The sequence below is a fragment of the Tachypleus tridentatus genome, chromosome 8 (assembly GCF_004210375.1).
Source record: "Tachypleus tridentatus isolate NWPU-2018 chromosome 8, ASM421037v1, whole genome shotgun sequence".
Lineage (NCBI taxonomy): Eukaryota > Metazoa > Arthropoda > Merostomata > Xiphosura > Limulidae > Tachypleus > Tachypleus tridentatus.
In genome coordinates this window covers 159,906,680-159,927,432 of record NC_134832.1, presented here as the reverse complement: position 1 = coordinate 159,927,432, position 20,753 = coordinate 159,906,680, and the positions used below count along the sequence as shown (strand labels likewise).

The 20,753-nt window shown below is 34.9% G+C and overlaps 1 protein-coding gene across 11 annotated transcripts in view; it reads left to right on the top strand.

Moving 5' to 3' along the window:
* The window catches only part of LOC143223826 (uncharacterized), a 41,738-nt gene that overhangs the window by 17,535 nt on the left and 3,450 nt on the right, over window positions 1–20,753 (top strand). For 3 of the 11 annotated variants that reach the window (XM_076452303.1, XM_076452305.1, XM_076452304.1), the window contains exons 5-6: window positions 2,367–2,445; window positions 10,675–13,906. The exons of 1 other annotated variant lie outside the window; for it this stretch is intronic. In XM_076452303.1, coding sequence (XP_076308418.1) covers window positions 2,367–2,445; window positions 10,675–11,030 — 435 coding nt within the window. In that variant the 3' untranslated portion in view covers window positions 11,031–13,906. Of the gene's footprint in view, window positions 1–707; window positions 818–2,366; window positions 4,208–10,674; window positions 13,907–20,753 lie in introns of those variants that run through there. 7 more of the 11 variants (XR_013013159.1, XR_013013156.1, XR_013013161.1 and 4 more) reach the window with 7 other exon arrangements.

Sequence of the window (20,753 nt, the reverse complement as noted above, 5' to 3'; positions counted from 1 at the left end):
TAATATGATGGATAAATAGTTTAGAAAAATGTATTAAAAGGGTACATGTGGTTCATGGACACTTAGTAATTAGAGGATTAAAAATTATCATTTTCTTAAATTATCCTTTCATTTATTTCACCTCATGGATAGGCCATTTGGCATAGTTTGTATTAATATATGACAAACAGTGCAACAATATGATAATTCTGAGCTTTCTTAATATATCTTCACAATGCCTGGCAAAATTTTGTTAAAGATTACAAATAATTTGCAAACTGAAAATAATATTATTTTAATTAAAGGTTCTTTATTTTTGTATTCTAGTTATTTGCACTAAGATTTTGAATATTTTGAGTGTTATCATCAACATATTGTGCAATGAAATATTTAAAATTAAAAGTAGAAAAAATATACATACATTTTAACTTTTCATCAAAGGATGTTATATTCTTAATAGTAAATTTAATACTTTGTCACAAAAAGACTTTAATATTTTGATGTTTTAGAATCCAAAGAAATTTTTTGTTCTTGAATTTTAAGATTTCCTTCCAGTGTCTCTAACTAAATAAGCTTGAACAAAGACTGTGTAAACAGAACAATTAATCTAGCTGTGATTTCTCATCTCAGCTGTAATATGCAGACATTATATCTAACTCACAGCTATGAAACATTTACACACACTTACTATTTATATTTATATATATGCAACACATTATTTATAATAGGTTCAAAAACCATATGATTCAGATCTGTGGGTTGATTTTAACCTGGATGGTCAGAGTTTATCACTTTAGTGTGCAGACCTTAATTGGGATGAAGATGTGAGTTTTTTTGTGTAAAGTATTAATTTTTAGTGTGAATTTCTTTAGTTTAATATAACAATCATGCAGTTTTACTAAGTACATTATAAGTGTAAATGTGTGAATTCCTTTGTTATAAATATCTATTTGGATCTATGAATTTAATTTTGAATAAAAATCACACCAGCCAACTTGTTATTTTCACTTTCTAAAGTCTAAAAGGTTTTGGTGTACTTATTACTAACTGCTTGGACATTCTGAGTTTAAATTTCCTCTCAAGTGATTCAACAACACATTTGGAAAAGGGAAAACAAATATTGAGAGCTTTTTTCATGTATACTTTTGTCACCCTATGATCTATTGAAGACTGCACTTGTTTTAATAAGTTCTAAATTGTTCAAGCATTTTTGTAGGTTTGTTCACTCATGTAGTTTTGTCAATGAATGCTTATTCTCAGTTTTTTGTAAGTACAAGATGAGTGAACTTTAAAGATAGTAGAAATTATTTTCCTAATTCAGTCACAAATTTGTTTACTGTCTGTGAAGTATACATATTTCATTACATTATTTACATAAAAGCACCATTCCTGTGTACTGGATTAAAGGGACAGTATATAAAAACACACACACACATTTATACAATAAAATATTGTTAAGTTCTGTTGAGAAGTCCTCACTAGTGTGTAATAAGATACTCATCATATGATTAAAAACTTTATTTTTAATTACAGACATATCAATTATACTTTGTAGTTATTGTTTAGTATACATTATAATTTGAAGTTTAACATCTCTCCTTTGTATTATGTTGTACTAATGATTTAAAGCTGGAGACAGTCTACATGTTACCTACAAATACATGAATGAACACATGGAATTTAACTAGGAGTAGATATCACTTAAATAATCTAGCTAAGTCCTTGTATCCAGTTATACTATGAGAATAACAACTACCCCATATTTCTTGAAAAGTTTAAATAAAAATTCTCAACTCCAGATTATGGAGCTTTTATTAAAGAAAGCCTCTAATAACATCAACCCCTTCATATTTAACCATTAACAGTTTCTCATTGTTTTTATTTGGTTGCTATTATTATTTTAAAAGATGCAATATTTGTACTTATCTTTGATCCTTTCTTTATAATATCTTCTCTTAAAAATATTGAATCTGTGTATGTATTATGTTTATTGTACCTATCATTATATTGTTACACTTAATAATGTTTATTTTTTAAGTTAATCAGAATATTGTGATCCAACTGTTTCAGGTTTTAATGTTGGTGTTGGAGTTTTAAGGCAATACTGTAATGAAAGATGTATTTTGATATTACTGTGTTTTTTAATATTTATTATAAAATTTTATTTCTGCTTGTTGAATCAGATGCAAAAACTTGATTTGTTTTGAAGCTGTTGACTAAATGTCCAGTATATCTTTGTTTTTTATAGAAACTAGAACATAAACTATTGGTATATATATCTTTATGACTCATAACACACATTTGTCATGTATTGTAAAACTTATTACATTGTTGATGTACCCATGAAATAAAATATCTCTAATATTAAAATTAATCTTTTATATTAGGTGTCTAACTCTCAGAGCTTATGGGAAACTATCATGTTGGAGAAAAACAATGTTGTTTGCTGTAGAACTGCTTTTAAGTGTATCCTTTCAATATTAATTATATTAAAATTTTCCTAATGCTCAAAACTCCTTATGAACAACCACATTTAGGTTAACACATGTATCTAGTATTTTTACCTAAATGTAATTTATATGTAAATTTGTATGCTCATTCCCAAGTGAGAACACAAGTTAAAATAGTTACTAAATTTGCTTTGAGCACAACATGACAGTTACTGAGAGAATACTTGCTATCATACACAAAACTGCTATTTCACTCACATTTCAGTCTATCAGATTTACATGCCACTAGCCTTGTGCTAAATCCTATCTAAAGTTGTGTGTTTAATGTGGACCATGAAGGTGCATGATGACATCATGAAACAATAGTTCTCCAACAAAAGGAGGGCAACACAACATACATGTGCAGTAAATTCCCCTATATGCTTGCACTCGTGATAACTTCATTCATTTCCTCAGCAGACCTGTTAAAACTTTTTTGAGTTGAATTGGATGAGATTTTTATTTCTTTATGAAACTTTGATTTGCTTTTTTTTGGTTGTTGTTGTTGTTACAAAAGCTTTAATTTTTGTCCTGAATTTTCAAGGAATAATTACTTCAAATATGTCTTGCATGGGCGATGTGTTATGCACACAAGTTTTATTTATACTTTGTTTATTATGGAATAGGTTACTACCATTGTACAGCATTTTGTGGGGAAGCTTGTTTATTGTGGAGGAGGTTGCTACCATTGTACAGCATTTTGTGGAATCCATCATGCATCATATTGCTTTCATTCTCTTCAACCTGTGTGTTGTGATCATCATGTTCTTTGCTCAATGATTATAATCCTTGTGATTATTTAATGCTTTCTACCTCACCTGACAGTAGGGTTCATGCTGATTCCTCTTTTTTGAATAGCTTTGCATATGTTCCCACATGCCTTGACCTTCACACTTCCATGTCCTAACTTACAACTGTTTGTTCTTTCCCTTTTTTAGATTGTCTGTTTTTGAGATCTGTATCTGCTTAGAGAGTGAACCCTTCTCCTCTGTTTAGCTCTTTAGTTTCCAGTTTTTGCAATTTCTTTTTCTGCACCCTTCTATGGTATTTTTCCTTTCTATACTTTATGTCTGAGGTACTTCATTGTGCTTCAGAATGATTTTTAGAGATTTATTCCCCTCTTTTGACCATGATGACCTGTACCCTGTTTGATTCATGATGATGAGAAAACCCACTTGTAGAGAAAATATATATGTTAAAATGGCTGGTATGGGTTGAGAAAATTCTATGTAGAGGAGCGAACAACATAGAGTTTTCTCAACCCATACCAGCCATTTTTACATACATATTGTAACCTACTTACTTAGTTCTACTGTTGAGACCTGTTTGGTCAGGATACACTCCTTACCATTGCATGACTACCTACTTCTTATCCTTTTTTTGACCTGATGTCTTTAGTGGTGTTCTTAATTCTCTGGAGTCCATGGGCCAAAGCAGCATGGCATCAGCCTTATTTACTTTCTCTGATTTCTCATCTTTCACAGCCTTGCTGTTCCTTGACAGGCTCAGTCTATTCTAATATATTTGTTTCACCTCTAAAACTTTCCCCTTCTTCCTGTCCTCCCACTACTCAGTGTCAGATTTGTTCCATTTCTTGTCAGCAACTATCCTGTTTGGTCATGCCCAATAGACACACATCTGTTTGTCACTCTTCTGCACTTACATGTTAATTCTACAAGTTCTCATCCACCTTCTTTCTTTCCACTTCATTTTTTTCTCTTCTCATTTTATTTTCTACTCCTTCAGACCCACAATCTATCTTTGTTTTCAAGGATGTGATAAAAAGATCTTGTGGCCAAAGATACTGTCAAGGAAGTATAAAACTTTTTTTGGGTTTTACTTTTGTCTCTTTGTGCTCCTTAAGAAGACCATGGGCTGGTGTCCAGTAACACCTATTGTCCTTCAACTGATCTTTGGCTGTTCCATAATTTTAGATAGAAGATTTCTTTTCTCTCCATTGGCCATTTTCACCTGAACTGTGGATGACCACATCCTGATTGCTCCATCCTCTAGACATTTGATACAGTTTGTTCATCACAATTGTGTTTTTCAATTTTATGCTCTTCCCTTCAGCACAATTCCTGCTCCTCATATGTTAAATTGAATGAGGAAGACCCTCACATGCAACCTTTACAGCATGGAACTGAGATTCCATTTCTACATTGAAGAGTAGCTCCTCTTAATCCATTTCCAGCTGGGGTAACACAGTGAAAAGATCTGTATTCAACCTTCACCTATCACATAAAGAATATACACTAAAATACTTCATTTTAGTTTTCTACCTCAACTTTTGTTATTAACAACACCAGTATCACATACCATATTCTACAAAAAATAGAAAGCCTAACCACAATGTTTTGCATAGAATATTCTTAGCCAACTACAACTTTGATCTCCAGTATTATGAGCTATTAGGGGATTATTACCATTACTACTGAAGAGAATATGATTGCTTGCATTTTTATAGGTGTTGCACTTTAAATTTATTACATAACAACCAACTACAGTTTAAACTACAGTGCAGTTCATTTTCATATAATTATTTCCAAAACTTTAGACTGTAAAAATATTATCATTACTACCAAACAAAGGTAAAGAAAGATCACTGTTTGTATTCTGAAGACTCACATAAAGACTAGCTAATTTTAGCTTGCTATTAAAATTACAGCAATTGCACTCCACAATTTGCAAGCAAAGGAGAAAAGGCTAAGCTCGGCTGAGATGGTAGTTGAAGAAGACACCAAGGTATTCTAAATAGTAGCCTCCTGTAAATGAAGAAAGGTGTTAAAAGAAAGGTGTCTTATGTGTGATAGAGAATAGCATATTGCTGTATTACATTAGGATCTCACTTGTGTGTGATAGAGAATAGCATATTGCTGTATTCCATTAGGATCTCACTTGTGTGTGATAGAGAATAGCATATTGCTGTATTCCATTAGGATCTCACTTGTGTGTGATAGAGAATAGCATATTGCTGTATTTCATTAGGATCTCACTTGTGTGTGATAGAGAATAGCATATTGCTGTATTCCATTAGGATCTCACTTGTGTGTGATAGAGAATAGCATATTGCTGTATTCCATTATGATCTCACTTGTGTGTGATAGAGAATAGCATATTGCTGTATTCCATTAGGATCTCACTTGTGTGTGATAGAGAACAGCATATTGCTGTATTCCATAAGGATCTCACTTGTGTGTGATAGAGAATAGTATATTGCTGTATTCATTGTATTCATTTCTTTTGGTATTCTAACATTTTGTTTGTGATCTCATCTGTTGCAAAGTGCTCTGTTTTTAATTTTTCTAATTCCTCAGATTTATTCATAACCTTTAGTTATTTTATATATTTTCATTTTAAGACGAAAAATAAATAAAATCATTGTTCATCAGTCACAACCGATCAACAATAACAATAAGAGGTGCTTCAATGTGTTAAAAGTTCAGCTGTCTTTACCTTTCCATCTTCCTATCTTTATTAGGCTGTTTTCCTGTCTTTATCTATTAGTCTTTGTGTCTTTATCTACCAGTCTTTCTTCTTTTTTATCTATGCGTTTTCTTGGCTTATCCAACAGTTTTCCTGTTATTATACACCTGTCATCAAGGTACTGTTAATATAATCTATAAGTGTACTTGCCCATTTCAGTCTCTTGGTGTTGGGCTTCTCTGTGTCACATTTTAACGATCCACAGAAGGTAAAGTTACAGTAAAGTGTGAATGTTGTATTATGTTCTATTTAATATTATAGAGACAAGCTATGGCAGTATCCGTGTAACAACTTAAATAAATGTTTTTCTTTTCCAGTTACGAAGGGAGAAGTGTAATGAGTAGGAACAACTGTGTTAGAATTGAAACAACGTTCCAAACGAACAATGGGATTGGCCGTAACATTATGACGCCCCCACTGCTGAAAGGGCGAGCATTAAGATGTTTGGCGCGACCGGGATTCGAACCCGCGACCCTCGGATTACGAATCGAACGCCTTAACCCACCTGGCCATGCCGGGCCAAACCTGAAAGTAGTTAATTGGTTACAGCGACCTCGTAACAATAAAATCTTTGAGTTACAAAAAATAATGAACGACTTAAGGCTTGGGCACCGTATGTTTGCGTTAGGCTTAAAACTAATTGAATTATGAGCCAAGGATAGTACCAGAAACACACACATACACTTCATGTTGTATGAATATGCAAGACACACTTGATGTTTTCTGATTCTGAACATTGATAAACTGGTTTTGACGTACAACCTTTGATAGTCATAACCGACAAATTAATCAGTTGGGTGAAGACAGACTCTGCTCGAACTTAGTTTTCTGTTTAAGTTTTCTGGCTGAATACTTCCCTCGGTTTGTTTTACACAATATACAGAGAATAATATGTGGTTAGGTTTACAGATATGTGACAGAGTTAATTACATCTTAATACAGTAAAGACAGGTTGAGAGGATTACTGTTAAGTCAGCCTTGAAACAGCTGTTTCCTTTTGGTTCTGACAGACAACATAACGTATGGACGTTTAAACGTTTGATATTGCAACGATAAAAGACAAACTGAAAACACGCTTAAAGTTTGTATTTATGATTAACTGCTTATTTTAAACATTAGTTTATTCAGAACCGAAGTAACCAGATGTAAAAACTGAACCTGTCAGGATTGGAACCTCCGATTCTCCAGACGCGTGGGTTAGAATACCGTTTGATTCTAATTTCTACGAAGTCAGATTTTTGGAATAAATGAATAAAACGTGTAAACGGTTCTGTTTCCTATTAAAGTATTTATATTTTTAAGAAAACCACCAAGCCTAGCCGTCCCTAATATTGAAGTGATAGTCTAGAAGATAACAATTAACTCAACACCACCTACCGTCTACTGTTGGGCTGCTCTTTACCAACAAAAAGCGAGATTGATCGTCACATACAACGCTCCGAAGGCTGAAAGGATGACCACGTTCGAGTACGGGTTTCGATCATGTGACCAGCAGATTGCGAGTCTAGGGCACTAACCACCAGGCGATGCAAAGCCCGCTAAGGGATGCACTGTCACTCTTATAACGCACCAATATATTATAGTGTAGGGAATATTTTACAGTATCGCGCGGAATCGAAGTAGATTCCATAGCTCCAAAATCCAGAGATCTACTAGCCCGGACTCCAAAATCTAATAGAAAGAGTTGTAAAGTAAACTATTATGATATTGGGAAAGAGAAGGTTTATAGTGACGTAATATTAAAATGACATCTGAGTATCTGAAGCCTGGAAAATCTAATAACAATCAGCGAGTCTTACGGGTCGAACAAGCGTATATATACATTAACAAAAGGGCATAAAGTTAGGTCAAATACTTTTCCTTTACTGACACGTGCATGTAAAGTTCTTCGTGAAGAATGTAACCGGACCCTCTGTCAAGTAATGAAAGTGACTTAGAAGCTGTGGGTAGAGGAAAAAAGTAACGTAGACACTTTCCATTATCCGGCTGTAAAACTACAGATCGTTGTTGAGTATTTTTAGTTTATGATCTGTCTCAGTGTGGCAGCAGTTTGAAAGTTTAAACAGATTTTATCGGATGGTTATTCAATTGCAAAATTGAAGCACACACACTGTGTTGCATCTGGTAGTTTATTACTACAACTGTAAAGTGTGGGTCTAAAAATGACTTTTATTTATGCACACTCTTACAGTTTGTGTCTCAGGATTAAAAGTATTGTTACTGGTGCTTAAAAAGAATAAATTCTGACAATTCTCAAATTATGTTTCGTCCTGTTAGTTTATCATTGAACTGTTTCCGTGGATAGTATAGTATTATCTTAACAAAGAATTGAGAAACAACTTTTATCAGAGATGTGAATGGTTGTTGATAACAACAGTATCAAACATGCAATCATTAAGTGTTAGAAACAGATTCACATTTGAAAGATTGGAGAGTACATCAGAAGAAATTAGAGACAAAATACAACTTGGTTATGGAAGGTTATCACATGCAGACTTTAATAAATGATGAACACATTCTTCAATTTCCTTACATATTTTTACAACACTTGAAGATACCTTTTTCAAGCCTCTCTGTCGTTTATAGGTACAAAAGCTTTTCTTTCTTTATTGGACAATGTGTACACCACAACACAAGCTTTCTAGTTGTTTTTTTTTTGTTAACCATTCAAACTTTATACTCTCCATTATAGAACATTGATATGTCCTTGTAAAAATACAGTTTATTAAATTTGGTACTTTAGCATAATCATGCCCATTTATGACTGACTTTTAATAAAGTAGGTCATATTTTTTATGACTGAAATATCTGAACATGCAGTGACAGTGGGAGCGTCAGCTACAACATCAACATCAATTAACACAGTACAAATGTTTTTGTTGTTGAGGGTATAATTGCCCAGGTCTCCCACTCTACTTTGACACGGATAGCTGAAAATAATGGCTCATGGTAATCCTGACCCATTTTATAGGTCGATAAATACCTTATCAATTGACTTGAATCTTCCACAAAAACACACCATGAGCACTTTCAAGACAAATGAGGACACCAATTTTAACTCCTTTACTTAAGTTATATTCCAGAGACATGATGTAATCTCAGTTTCCTTAAGTACTCCCATCCTTTTGTTATTTAGTACAAACGACAGGTCAAAGTTAAATGCTCATGTCAATATTTTGATGTTAAGTCATCGAAATCTCTTACCAGTCTTCTAATAAAAAATCGTACGATTAATGTTACATGCTCGAAAAGAATTAAATTTTATAAGCAATTATGAAAGAAGTTATATCGAATAAGTTTTTTGATTCATTACTTATTAATCAACTATATCTCGGAGAGAACTTAACCTAGAAGCAGTAAATTTTGAAAAAAAACAACCAAAAAACATTAAAATACAAAATAAAATTCGTGGCGGGTATTTCGATTTCACACTTTGCATCTCAAGAAGAGATGCAAAGCAATCGAGGGCGCTCAAAAGAGACCTCTTCGACCTACACGCGAAGTTAGATTTAGTTGGGCTGGTGATTAATATCTATACCTACAACATTTAAAGTTAACGAGATTATGCAGTCAACTGGTGGCAAAGGTCCATTGGTGTTTTGCGAGAGGTTAAACATTGACTCCATGAAAAAAAAACAAAGAAATACGAGGGCAGGGATCGGTTAATTCTAATACCTGATAATTTAGCAGTGGAAGGAAAACGGAAGTGCCACGAGAGAAACCCACTTTCACAAACCAGATGCCAAAATATATATGGATGGGAAGGTCTAAACTAAAGTTGGGAGTTAATAGTTCTTGATTCTGCCGAAAAATATATCTGGTTAGTGCTTGACCTGTAAAGAAAAAAGATAATTGGACAAGATAATCATAACTAAATTGAGATAAAAGACATTAGTAAATAAAGTTGAGAGTATTATTGGGTGAAATGTGCGTTTGCCAAGAGGAGGGGGTAGCTGATAGATCGGTAAACTGGGTTGTAAGCGAGTTATGGTTTACTGCTTCGTTGTAAAATTTAGTGACTCGTTGAAGTAAACGTGTTTTAATAGGTGATATGTTGTGTATTTTATCGAGGTAACAATGGGGAGTGTAGCATGGCAAACGGAAGGCAGTCCTAGTAGCCGTGTATTGTAATGTTTGTAATTTTTTTGTTGAGAGAGTCGGGCATGTTACAGAGTAGCATGCAACTGTACTCGACCGAGGGGTCTAATGTATACGAATATAATAGTTTGAGGGGTACATCCTTTGTTTATACCGCTAATCCTTCAAAGGAAGGAGATGCGTTGACTGAAACGTGATGCAATTATGTTAATATGGGTTGGCCAGTGAGTTTAGAATTAAAATGGACACCTAGAAATTTAACAGATTTTGAGAAGGGGATCACAGTATTATGGACTTTAAGTTGTACCTTGGACATTCTTTTCTTTTACTTTTAAAGCATCTATAAAATAAAATGGCTTGAGATTTGTGAGGATTAAGTGCTTCCTGCCAGTTGTCGCACCATTGCGTGATGGTAGTCTGTACACGATAAGCGGGTTAGTAGACGTACTCCAAACAGCTATGTCATCGGCGTATTGTGAATCATGAGTGTGAGTAATGGCATGGAAAGAAATGCCATTCACAGAGAATGTATAGCAAAGGGCTGAGCACGGAGTCTTAGGGACTCCCGCTAATATGGGAAACGAGTGAGAGAGTTCATTGTTAACTTTAACTCTGGCGAAAGCTACCTATCCAACGGGTAAAGGTATACGGACTGTTCATGGAGAAAAGCTTATAGAGGAGAGCGTTATGCCACACCGAATCAAAAGCTTGCCTGACATCAAGGAATACGGCTACCTGATTCCGGTTAAAAGTTTGAAATGGAGATTCAGTAACTCAAACGAGGTGATTAGCAGATTGACGTCGGGAGGCTTTCTGAATATTTGCCAGGAGATTATTAGTCTCAGCGAAGAAAATAAGTCTATTTGTAACAGGGTCGTAGATTTTATACACCCGATGGTGGAGGATGATTTTTGCAACCACTTATGTGGACTACCGAGCCGACTGACCACCTGGGCATCGCTGGACAATAATGTGTGATAGCTACAACACAAGTAATTGCAAGTTTCTCGAAAATACTTAAACAATCACAAATATATTATATTCCTGTTAAAACTCATCAAACACGTTGTGATATAATGTCTATAAGCACGTCTATTAAATAAAACCGTATTATCGTAAAGCACAAGCACTTTATTAGAGGGCAGTGATAATCTGAAATTTCATGGATTAATGAGGGCCACAAACACAGATCTAATGAGCCCTGTTGTAAAATCGAGGCTCAGACTAAAGGAAGCGTAGGGGTGATGAAGGGCGCGTCTGGATTCGAGAGGCCCGAACATGTGAACTGTACACTATGGTTAGCGTCTTCGGCAGCTAAGGACAGTAAGATGTTCGACAATAAAACTGGCTAGAGATGCATAAGAACAAATGGCTTAGGAAAACCGCACAATATACACATGAGATTGATGCAGCTACAAGCTACAAATTGCCTACCAGATCTAAATAACAGGAGTTTATGCTTGGGAGTGATATTTTCGAATTTCATGCTCTGTTCAATCTGTTGTGATGAAAAGTTTACTTAATCTTACACCACATACAAGACGTAGGTAGATTATGTGATAGTGCTTGCAAGCCTTGCATGTATACTTGGGCTTACTGACTGATACTTACGAACTATCGCTGAGATCGAAAAGTTTAGAAACATGCCTATATTCATCATCATCATCTGCCACTCAATTCCTTAAGGAACATAGGGCCGCAATCACTGCGGTTTCCGTAACAGGTTTTTAAGTGAGTAGGTTGTTAGCCCATTGCACCTAGCCGTCCGTAATTTAGGAGTGTAAGACTAGAGGGAAGGTAGTTAGTCATCACCACCCACCGCCAACTCTTGGGCTACACTTTTTACAAACGAATAGTGGGATTGCTCGTGACATTATAACACCCCCACAGCTGGGAGGGCGAGCATGTTTAGCGCGACGCGGACGCGAACCCGCGACCCTCAGATTACGAGTCGCATGCCTTAACGCGCTCGGCCATGCCTATATTAAAGATGTACATTTAGGTTACTGAAAAAGCCTACATCTAAGCCCAATTATGTAATTCGATTGGCAAGAACACGAGAATCACAAGAACAAACACAAATTTGTGAGCCTGTGATGCAATAAAACAATTCAACTGACCAAACTGTAGGGAGGGATGATTGTATGCACCGTCCCCCACCTAAAATGAAGGGGATGTATCCCCTATTCCCCAGATCTACGCCCCTGCTGGTGGTAATTCTACGATACCCGATGTTTTTGTTTTCTTGTGGGTTTTTTTATTTTGCGCAAAGCTACACAAGGGATGTATGCGCTAGCCGTCCTTAATTTAGCAGTGTAAGACTGGAGGAAGATCAGTTAGTCATCATCACCCACCGCCAACTCTTGGGCTTCTCTTTTACCAACGAATAGTGGAATTGACCGTCGTAGTATAACACCCCCACGGCTGAAAGGGCGAGTATGTTTGGTGCGACGGGGATTCAAACCCGCGATTTTCAGATTACGAGTCAAGCGTCTTAACCACCTGGCCATGTTGGGCCCAACCCGATGTGTATATAGTGTGATCACACTAATGACCAAAACTTTGTATCTGTTTTAAATAATAATCTTCGTTACCGTAAAACTAGTTACATGTAATAAAATAATACTTAACCAATAAGTAAACTTAAAACGATCTATTAAAGTAAGATTTGCTTCTGAAGTATTTTGATACACGTTTTCACATGCTAATACAATTTTGTGTCTTTCAATAAATGCATCAGATAATACGTAATAATTAATACGTATATTAATTATTTTGTCCCAACAGCTTTCATTAACTCTTTTATTTTCTAAAAAAATATTTTAAAATATTTGAAGTTTGATATTTTTAACCTGTTCGACACTTCAAGCAATACATTAGTTAAAGGACTATATTAGAAATCTCCAGGTTCGGAAGCAACCGTTCCTAATTTACAACTGGTGGTTAGATGTGGGTGGGAGAGTGAATCATTCAGCAGCACCCACTGCATACCTTTAACGGAATGTACCGACACTGAACTACTGCTTTTGTAAAATATTCACTGCTGAAAGTATAAATCATGTATGACAACAGTGTGTGTTCTCGAACGTTGGACTTTCCAATATGCAACCTGACATACTAAATGCCCAAGAGTTGGCGGTGAGTAGTAATGACTAGCTGCCTTCCCTCTTGTTTTACACTGCTAAATTAGGGACGGACAGCACAGATACCCGTCGTGTAGCTTTGCGCGAAATTCAAAACAAACCAAACCAGTCTTTTCGTGTGTGACGTATATTCATCACAGTTAACAGGTGGATCATTGTTGTCAAGTGGACTTTCGGAAAACTCGCGTGATTTGTATAAAAAGCAGCCAACCAAGAGTCAAGAGAAAATATTATTATTGGACAGCTACAATCAGTGTGCTATAGGTGTATGAAGCCATAACTGTGATTAACGTCTATATTTAATCGGAAAACTACAGAATTTGACCAGAAACATTATAGATTTCGAAAATTATCAACCGTTCAACTTCAGTGAGATACTTCGGACGTTATTATTTACGAGGACATTAAATGTCTCCCTCGCCGAAAGAAGTTAACTCGTATGATTGTGAAGCTATCTAAGAAAGGCGTCATTAGTATAAACGCCAACCAAACTAGCTAACTTAAGCAAGATGTGTGACAATATTTACTCAGAATTAATTTGCTCGTCGTGTATCGTCGATAGAATATTCGGTTCCAGACCGGATATAAGACTCAATACTGTCTGTAAAACTGTTCTTTTTCAGCCGTCATTTGTAATAATTATTAGTAATAACTGTTATTATAAATTGTATTATTTTTATGTTTATATACTAAAATATATTTGTGTTAAAAGAGGAAATTGTGTATATCAATCTTGTTAGCAAATATAAATTTCATAGATATTAATAGTTAATTAACAACTAAATTTAAGTTTCAAGTAACTTGGAAACTCTTTTTAAATAATAATTCGTAACACTTGTAAGCTAATTTAGTTTGTTTAGAATTAAGCACAAAGCTACACAAGAGACTATCTATGCTGTGCCAATCATGGGTATCGAAACCCGGTTTTTAAACTTTCAGGTCCACAGACATACCGCTGTAAGATAAATGATAAATCAATGTCATTATTAAAAGCACAAATTCACCAAAATAAACTCAAAATTGAATTGAAAAAGGCTCAATTGAATCTTAACAAAATCTATAAGATTTCTACAAAACCTCAATCAAAACATGTCTTAACATCTTTAAAATATCTATATTATTTGATACACGACAGTTAGAAATAACAATTACACTAAATATAATTATTTTGGATCATACATTTCCAGTCATCATTTGTTCACTATGCAATTTTTCACAAACCACACTGGCTGTACAATGTTTCTTTCATTAAAATTATCGTAACAGCAGAGATATGGAAGTTAAATCATAACACAGATCAAGCGCTATACGTACAACACTCCTTATATATAATGAGTACAACCTCACGTGACAACTAAACAAGTGAGTCTCACCAAACATGCTCGCCCTTTCAGCCGTGGGAGCGTTATAATGTGATGGTTAATCCCACTATTCGTTGGTAAAATCGTAGCCCAAGAGTTGGCGGTGGGTGATGATGACTAGCTGCCTTCCTTCTAGTCTTATACTGCTAAATTAGTGACGGCTAGCACAGGTAGCCCTCGAATAGCTTTGCGCGAAATTCAAAACAAATCAAGTGATTCGTGGGAGTATTCTTTAATGAACCTGTTTTAGTATGAACAGTTGTAACACTGATGCACCACTCAAAGGAAAAATAAAAGATCCCTGAATAAGGTGCAGGTTTATATGAATGAAAATTGTTTTGATGTATCAGTGTCTGTCATCACTGCTGATCAGTGTTGGATAGTATGAAACGACCAGAAAAGTGTGTTTGAAAGTGCTATCGACTGACATTAGTCACTGCATTCTAACACTTTAAAATTACAATAAGTAATTACGAACAACATTTCCTATTTACAAAATTTAAAATTTTAATGAAGCTGTACAGCTTCCACTGAACATTCTTTTAGTTGTGTTTCTCAAAACGTACTGGTCTGGGCGTTAACACTTTTATTATTAATACAGCAAAAAACAACGTTTCGACCTTCCTTGGTCATCTTCAGGTTAACAAATAGAGAGTTTGCAACTGACCGTTGCCGGCCGTTCTGAAATACTTTTTATTTCAAGTAGGTTTCTGGTAGTCAAGAAGAATTCTTTCAGTTCCATGAACACATCAAGCAAGAATTAACTCCTGACTTCACATTAAATGGTATAATAAATTATTAAGTTATGAGACTAATTATATCACCTGTCAGGTGGAATTAATGTGTATATATACATATACATACCTCACCCGCTAATCCAGCGGTATGTCTCCGGATTTATATCGCTAACATCAGGGGTTCGATTCCACTCAGTGGGCCGAGAAATTGTCCTCTCGGTTGGGGGTTGTGCAGTAGGTTAACAATTGTTGTTGTTTTTGAATTTCGCACAAAGTTACTCGAGGGTTATCTGTGCTAGCCGTCCCTAATTTAGCAGTGTAAGATTAGAGTGAAGGCAGCAAGTCATCACCACCCACCGCCAACTCTTGGGCTACTCTGTTACCAACGAATAGTGGGATTGACCGTAACATTATAAATCCCCCACGGCTGAAAGGGCGAGCATGTTTGGCACGACGGGGATGCGAACCCGCGACCCTCAGATTACGACTCGCACGCTTTAACGCGCTTGGCCATGCCGGGCCGTAGGCTAACAACCTACTCACTAAAAAACCAGTCTGTTTTGAAACCGCAGAGTTTGCGGCCCTCTGTTCCTTACGGAATTTAGGGGCACTATTATTATTATTATATATATACATACATATATGAGAAGCTTAACAAATAACAGTTTCGGGTATATATGTGATGTTTTGTTTTGATAAATTCGAGAATACAACGAAAAAAAAAGTCAGAATAGTTTGTTATGAGACATGTACACCGTGTAATATACATTGTCTGTTGATCAACAATGTAGTCAACAATTATACAAGAAAATACAATATTTTTACTATGTGTGATAAGAGAATATATTGTTCTTTTACCATAAAACACCAGCACTTTATTAAAGGGTGGTGATAATCTGAAATTTCATGGTTTAATGAGAGCCACAAACACAGGTCTAATGAGCCCTGTTGTAAAATCGAGGCTCAGACTAAAGAGAGCGGAGGGGGGTGATGTATGGCGCGTCTGGATTCGAGAGGCCCGAACCTGTGGTTAACTGTACACTAAACGTACACTATGGTCATCGGCTTCGGCTGCTAAGGCGTTCGACAATAAAAGCGGCTAAACATGCATAACAACATACATGCATGAGATTGATGCAGCTACAAGCTACAAATTGCCTACCAGATCTAAATAACAGGAGTTTATGCTTGGGAGTGATATTTTCGAATTTCATGCTCTGTTCAATCTGTTGTGATGAAAATGTTACTTAATCTAACACTACGTACAAGACGTAGGTAGATTCTGTGATAGTGCTTGCAAGCCTTGCATCTATACTTAGGCCTACTGACTGATACTTACAAACTATCACCTAAATCGAAAAGCTTAGAAGCACGCCTATATTAAAGATGTATATTTCGGCTACTGAGAAAGCCTACGTCTAGGCCTAATTATGTAATTTAATTGGTAAGAACATGAGAATCACAAGAACAAACAATTTGTAAGCCTGTGATGCAATAAAACAATTCAACAGACCAAACTGTAGGGAAGGGGGATTGTATGCACATTACCCCCATCTAAAATGAAGGAGGTGTATTCCACTCATCCACCCCAGGATCTACGCTCCTGCTTTAGATGACTGGGTGAAAATCACTTAAATTTTACATGCGGAGAGAAAAATGGAGTTACCAGTTCTTATGTTGCTAGGACCCTGATGAGATGTTTGTTGACATTATAAGCATAACATCAAAGCTTAAAGTGGTATGGGATGTTGTTGTTTTGTTTTTTATAGGAACTATAAAACAACTCCACTGTCTCTAAACTATCTTCGGTCTACACCAAATATCTTACTCTCTTTCTTTTCCCTTTCATTCAAGTACAAGTGGTAAGATACAACACAAAGTAACAGTGAAACAAAGTTCATCGAACAGATGCATTCAGGTTTTCAGTAAGGAGTCTAATTAGTATATCCACTGCTGTGAATAGTAGTTAACAACTGTTGGCTTCTTGGAAGGGTAAGGTTCAGTAGCCAGTGCAATAAATACTTCCTGGATAGAGGAACTACATTTCTTTTCTTAAAATGTCATGTAAGAGGGGGATAGGAACAAAAGAAATAAACCCTTTCATTACAGACTCACTCTGTGTGACTTTGTTCATAATCATCAGTTTCCACACTATAACTTTTAAAATGATATGTGTATCTTCACAAAATCTGACTAGCTTTCTGTAAATATTACAAGTTTTTTGTATACAAAAAATTCAAAGTTTTTGATCAAGTATTTTCACTAAAATTAAGTTATCTTTTGAAATTCAAGGATTGTTCAAACTAGTCCACTTTCTCTTTTCCTCCTCTTCAAAAACTGCATTACAACAAACTTTATTTTAGTGTTTTCAACCAATGGCAAGTAGTGTAGTGACTAGAAAATATAAGTTCAGGGTTGTAAGATAAAATACACTGTTTAATGTAGGTAGTGTTAATTTTGTGACTTAATATTTCATGACTGTTTTGTTTCACAGTAAGAAAGTTGAAAGCAGAAGGTTATTGAAAGTTGTGTAATTGATATTAAGGCTACAGAGATTTCTAGGATACCTCAATGTAAGATATAAAAAGTGTCAACAACCAAAAAGAGGCTACAGAGTAGGAAGTGAGCCAAAAATAAAGCCAAGGACAAAAAGAGTTTCAGTCAGAGAGAAGTTAGAAAATGTGAAATGAATTATTTAAAATAGAAAAAAATAGTTTGGCTTGTCAACTGCATTTTAATCCAATTGAATTTGGCCAAAATGGATTTTTGTCAAGAAGAGAGCCATACAGTATTTAGATCCAGTTGTGATACATGTAGTGTGAAGAATTTGTCATGTTTCACTTGTTTTGAACATATTTTAAAATAAGTGGAATGCATGCTGTTCATTTATTTTTGGATTTATCTCCAAAAAGTGGCAAACATCCACTCTAAAAGAATCCTTAGTCCAACACACAAATTTAAATTATCATATACACTATTTAAAAGTGAGTTTTTAACTGAAATGAAATCAGAACATTGGAATAATTGTGGTTCTTTAAAAAGCTGTGGGAGTGGGTGTGCATTTAGGTCTAATGCACCAGTGTCCAACTGTATTTCATAGTCACCAAAACTGTTTAAAATATGTTAACATTTTCACTTTGAGGCAAAAACATTAACTGTGCTTTTAAAGATTGGTAAAAAATACATAGTAATGTTTTCAATTATTTGTTAATGAAATTAATTATACAAAAAAATAGGTGGTAGAAGTAAAGCACCAGTTCACCACAGGTCAATAGCTGTTTTGGCATGTGGCAAGTGGTGACCGTGTTGGACACCATAGGTCTGAGAGATCTAGAGCAGGTGAAAAACAATACTCTTTTCTCTCTTCACATGTTGTCTGAGAAAGAAGGAAAATAACTTTCTAAATCCACTCTTGATTTGTTAAAGGTAGAATTAGGTGGTGTACAGATACCATATACCTCATTGCTATATTGTGTATATATACAAAACACAAAAATCTGTGTCTGTCTCTTGTTCCATTATCTAACTAATCCAGGTTCACAGGACCAGTCTTAATCAAACTGTGTATAATATTTTCAAACGAGCAAAAACAGTAGTGCTTTCAATAAATGATCTCCTTCTTAATGAGGGTAAATGTGAAGATAATTTGGAAGTGGCCATGCTAATGGATGGTTCCTAACTTCTCCACCCCATTATTGCTGTTATTGAACACTTTGATTGAGTTAACATCAATTATATTCATCGATGCACAGAGCACACAAACATTTAATATATACATCTTGAAGACTGTGCTTGGCTCTCTTTGGAGGAATTAAATGAACAAAGATGACTGCCTTTGTTACAATAATGCATAAACTGAGATGAAGTTTCTATTTCAACAGCCACCATAAGGCTGGTATGAAAAGCTGTTGTTTGAGTTATAATTTCTTACTTTGACCTGTTTATAAGACACTTCTGTAGCCATTGGCTTTCTATTAAATAATCATGTGAAACACTGTGGAAAGAAGTTATGAGCTGGGTGTTGAAAGCAGATAACAGAATGCACCCCTAGTGACATTACAATTGATACTACCTCTTTCTACAGGGTCATAATGACCATTATACAGTCTAGTAAATGAATGTTATAAATGAATTGTATGAAAATCAGGATTTTTCTCATTTATCATATCTTCCACCTTCAGATTTTGTTTAAGTTCATGCACAAATAAAGGAAAGGTACCTCAGCTTGATAAATATGAAACATAAAATTCTGAGTCATTTTTATGATTCTAGCTCAGAACTTTTTACTAGGGCACGTGCTAGTTGACTTCTAGGTGTTGCTGTACCTAACATGAGTCATCACAGATGGTATCTACTGCTTCATGTGATAGTTCACCTGGTATCAATTTGAGTGTGAATTTGTATTATTAATAGCTCAAAAGTAATATGTTCTTCTGATTTATTAACATCTTAGTTGATTGGCCAGCTACAAGGAGAACATAAATCATGTAATTAATTTCTGTTTTGAAAGAATTGTGACCTATAAAGTGCAGCATTTTTATCTAGGTATGCGTTGAGTCTGAAGTGCATATTTTAATAATATTTTTTCCTTTTGAGTCTGTTTTAATTTTCATTCCATTTGTCAATTTTATTTTGCAAAGTGGTAAACAAGTGAACTGATTATATGCAAAAACGGCTCGTTTGGGTTGAGAAAATATTTTACATAGAAGAGCGAACAACGTTTCGACCTTCTTCGGTCATCGTCAGGTTCACAAAGAAAGAGGTAACTGACCGGAAGCTGACCACATTTTGAAAGGGGGGTTGTGTAACTGTGTGTTGAAATGTAGAGAGCGGTATTAGATGTTTGAATATATAATTTTATTTATTTTATTATATTAATATAGGTATAAAGGCGTTCCTTTATATTGGTTTATTTTGGGTTTAAGTTGTTGCATAAGTAAGGCTTCTTTAATTTTTGCGTTTGTTTATATTTGTTTCTTTATTTAGTATTTGAGTGTTTTCTATGGTTATGTTGTGTTTATTTGACTTCCAGTGTTCGAAAACGTGTGAAAGTGACTTTTTATCTTCTTTGAATCTGGTTTCCATTTTTCTACTTGTTTCTCCAATATAGAAGTTGTGGCAGTTATCACATTGTATTTTATAAATAATGTTGGTGTGGTGTTTGTCAGTGTAGTTTTTACATAGTATAGACCTCAGTTTTATGCCTGGTTTTTGAATAAATTTGGTATTAACTGGAATGTCATATTTTGTTACTAATTTTTGCCAAATGTTGGTTATTTGTTTGCTGATGTCAGGAATATATGGTATACAGCAGTATATGGTTTCGTGGTTTTTTGATTCGTGAGCTGTATTTACTTTAATTGGTTGATTTTGCTTTCTGTCTAGGTGTGTGCGTATAATGTTTTCTGCAGTTTGTGGAGGAAACTTATTGATGTTGATGAAGTATTGTTTTATTTTGTC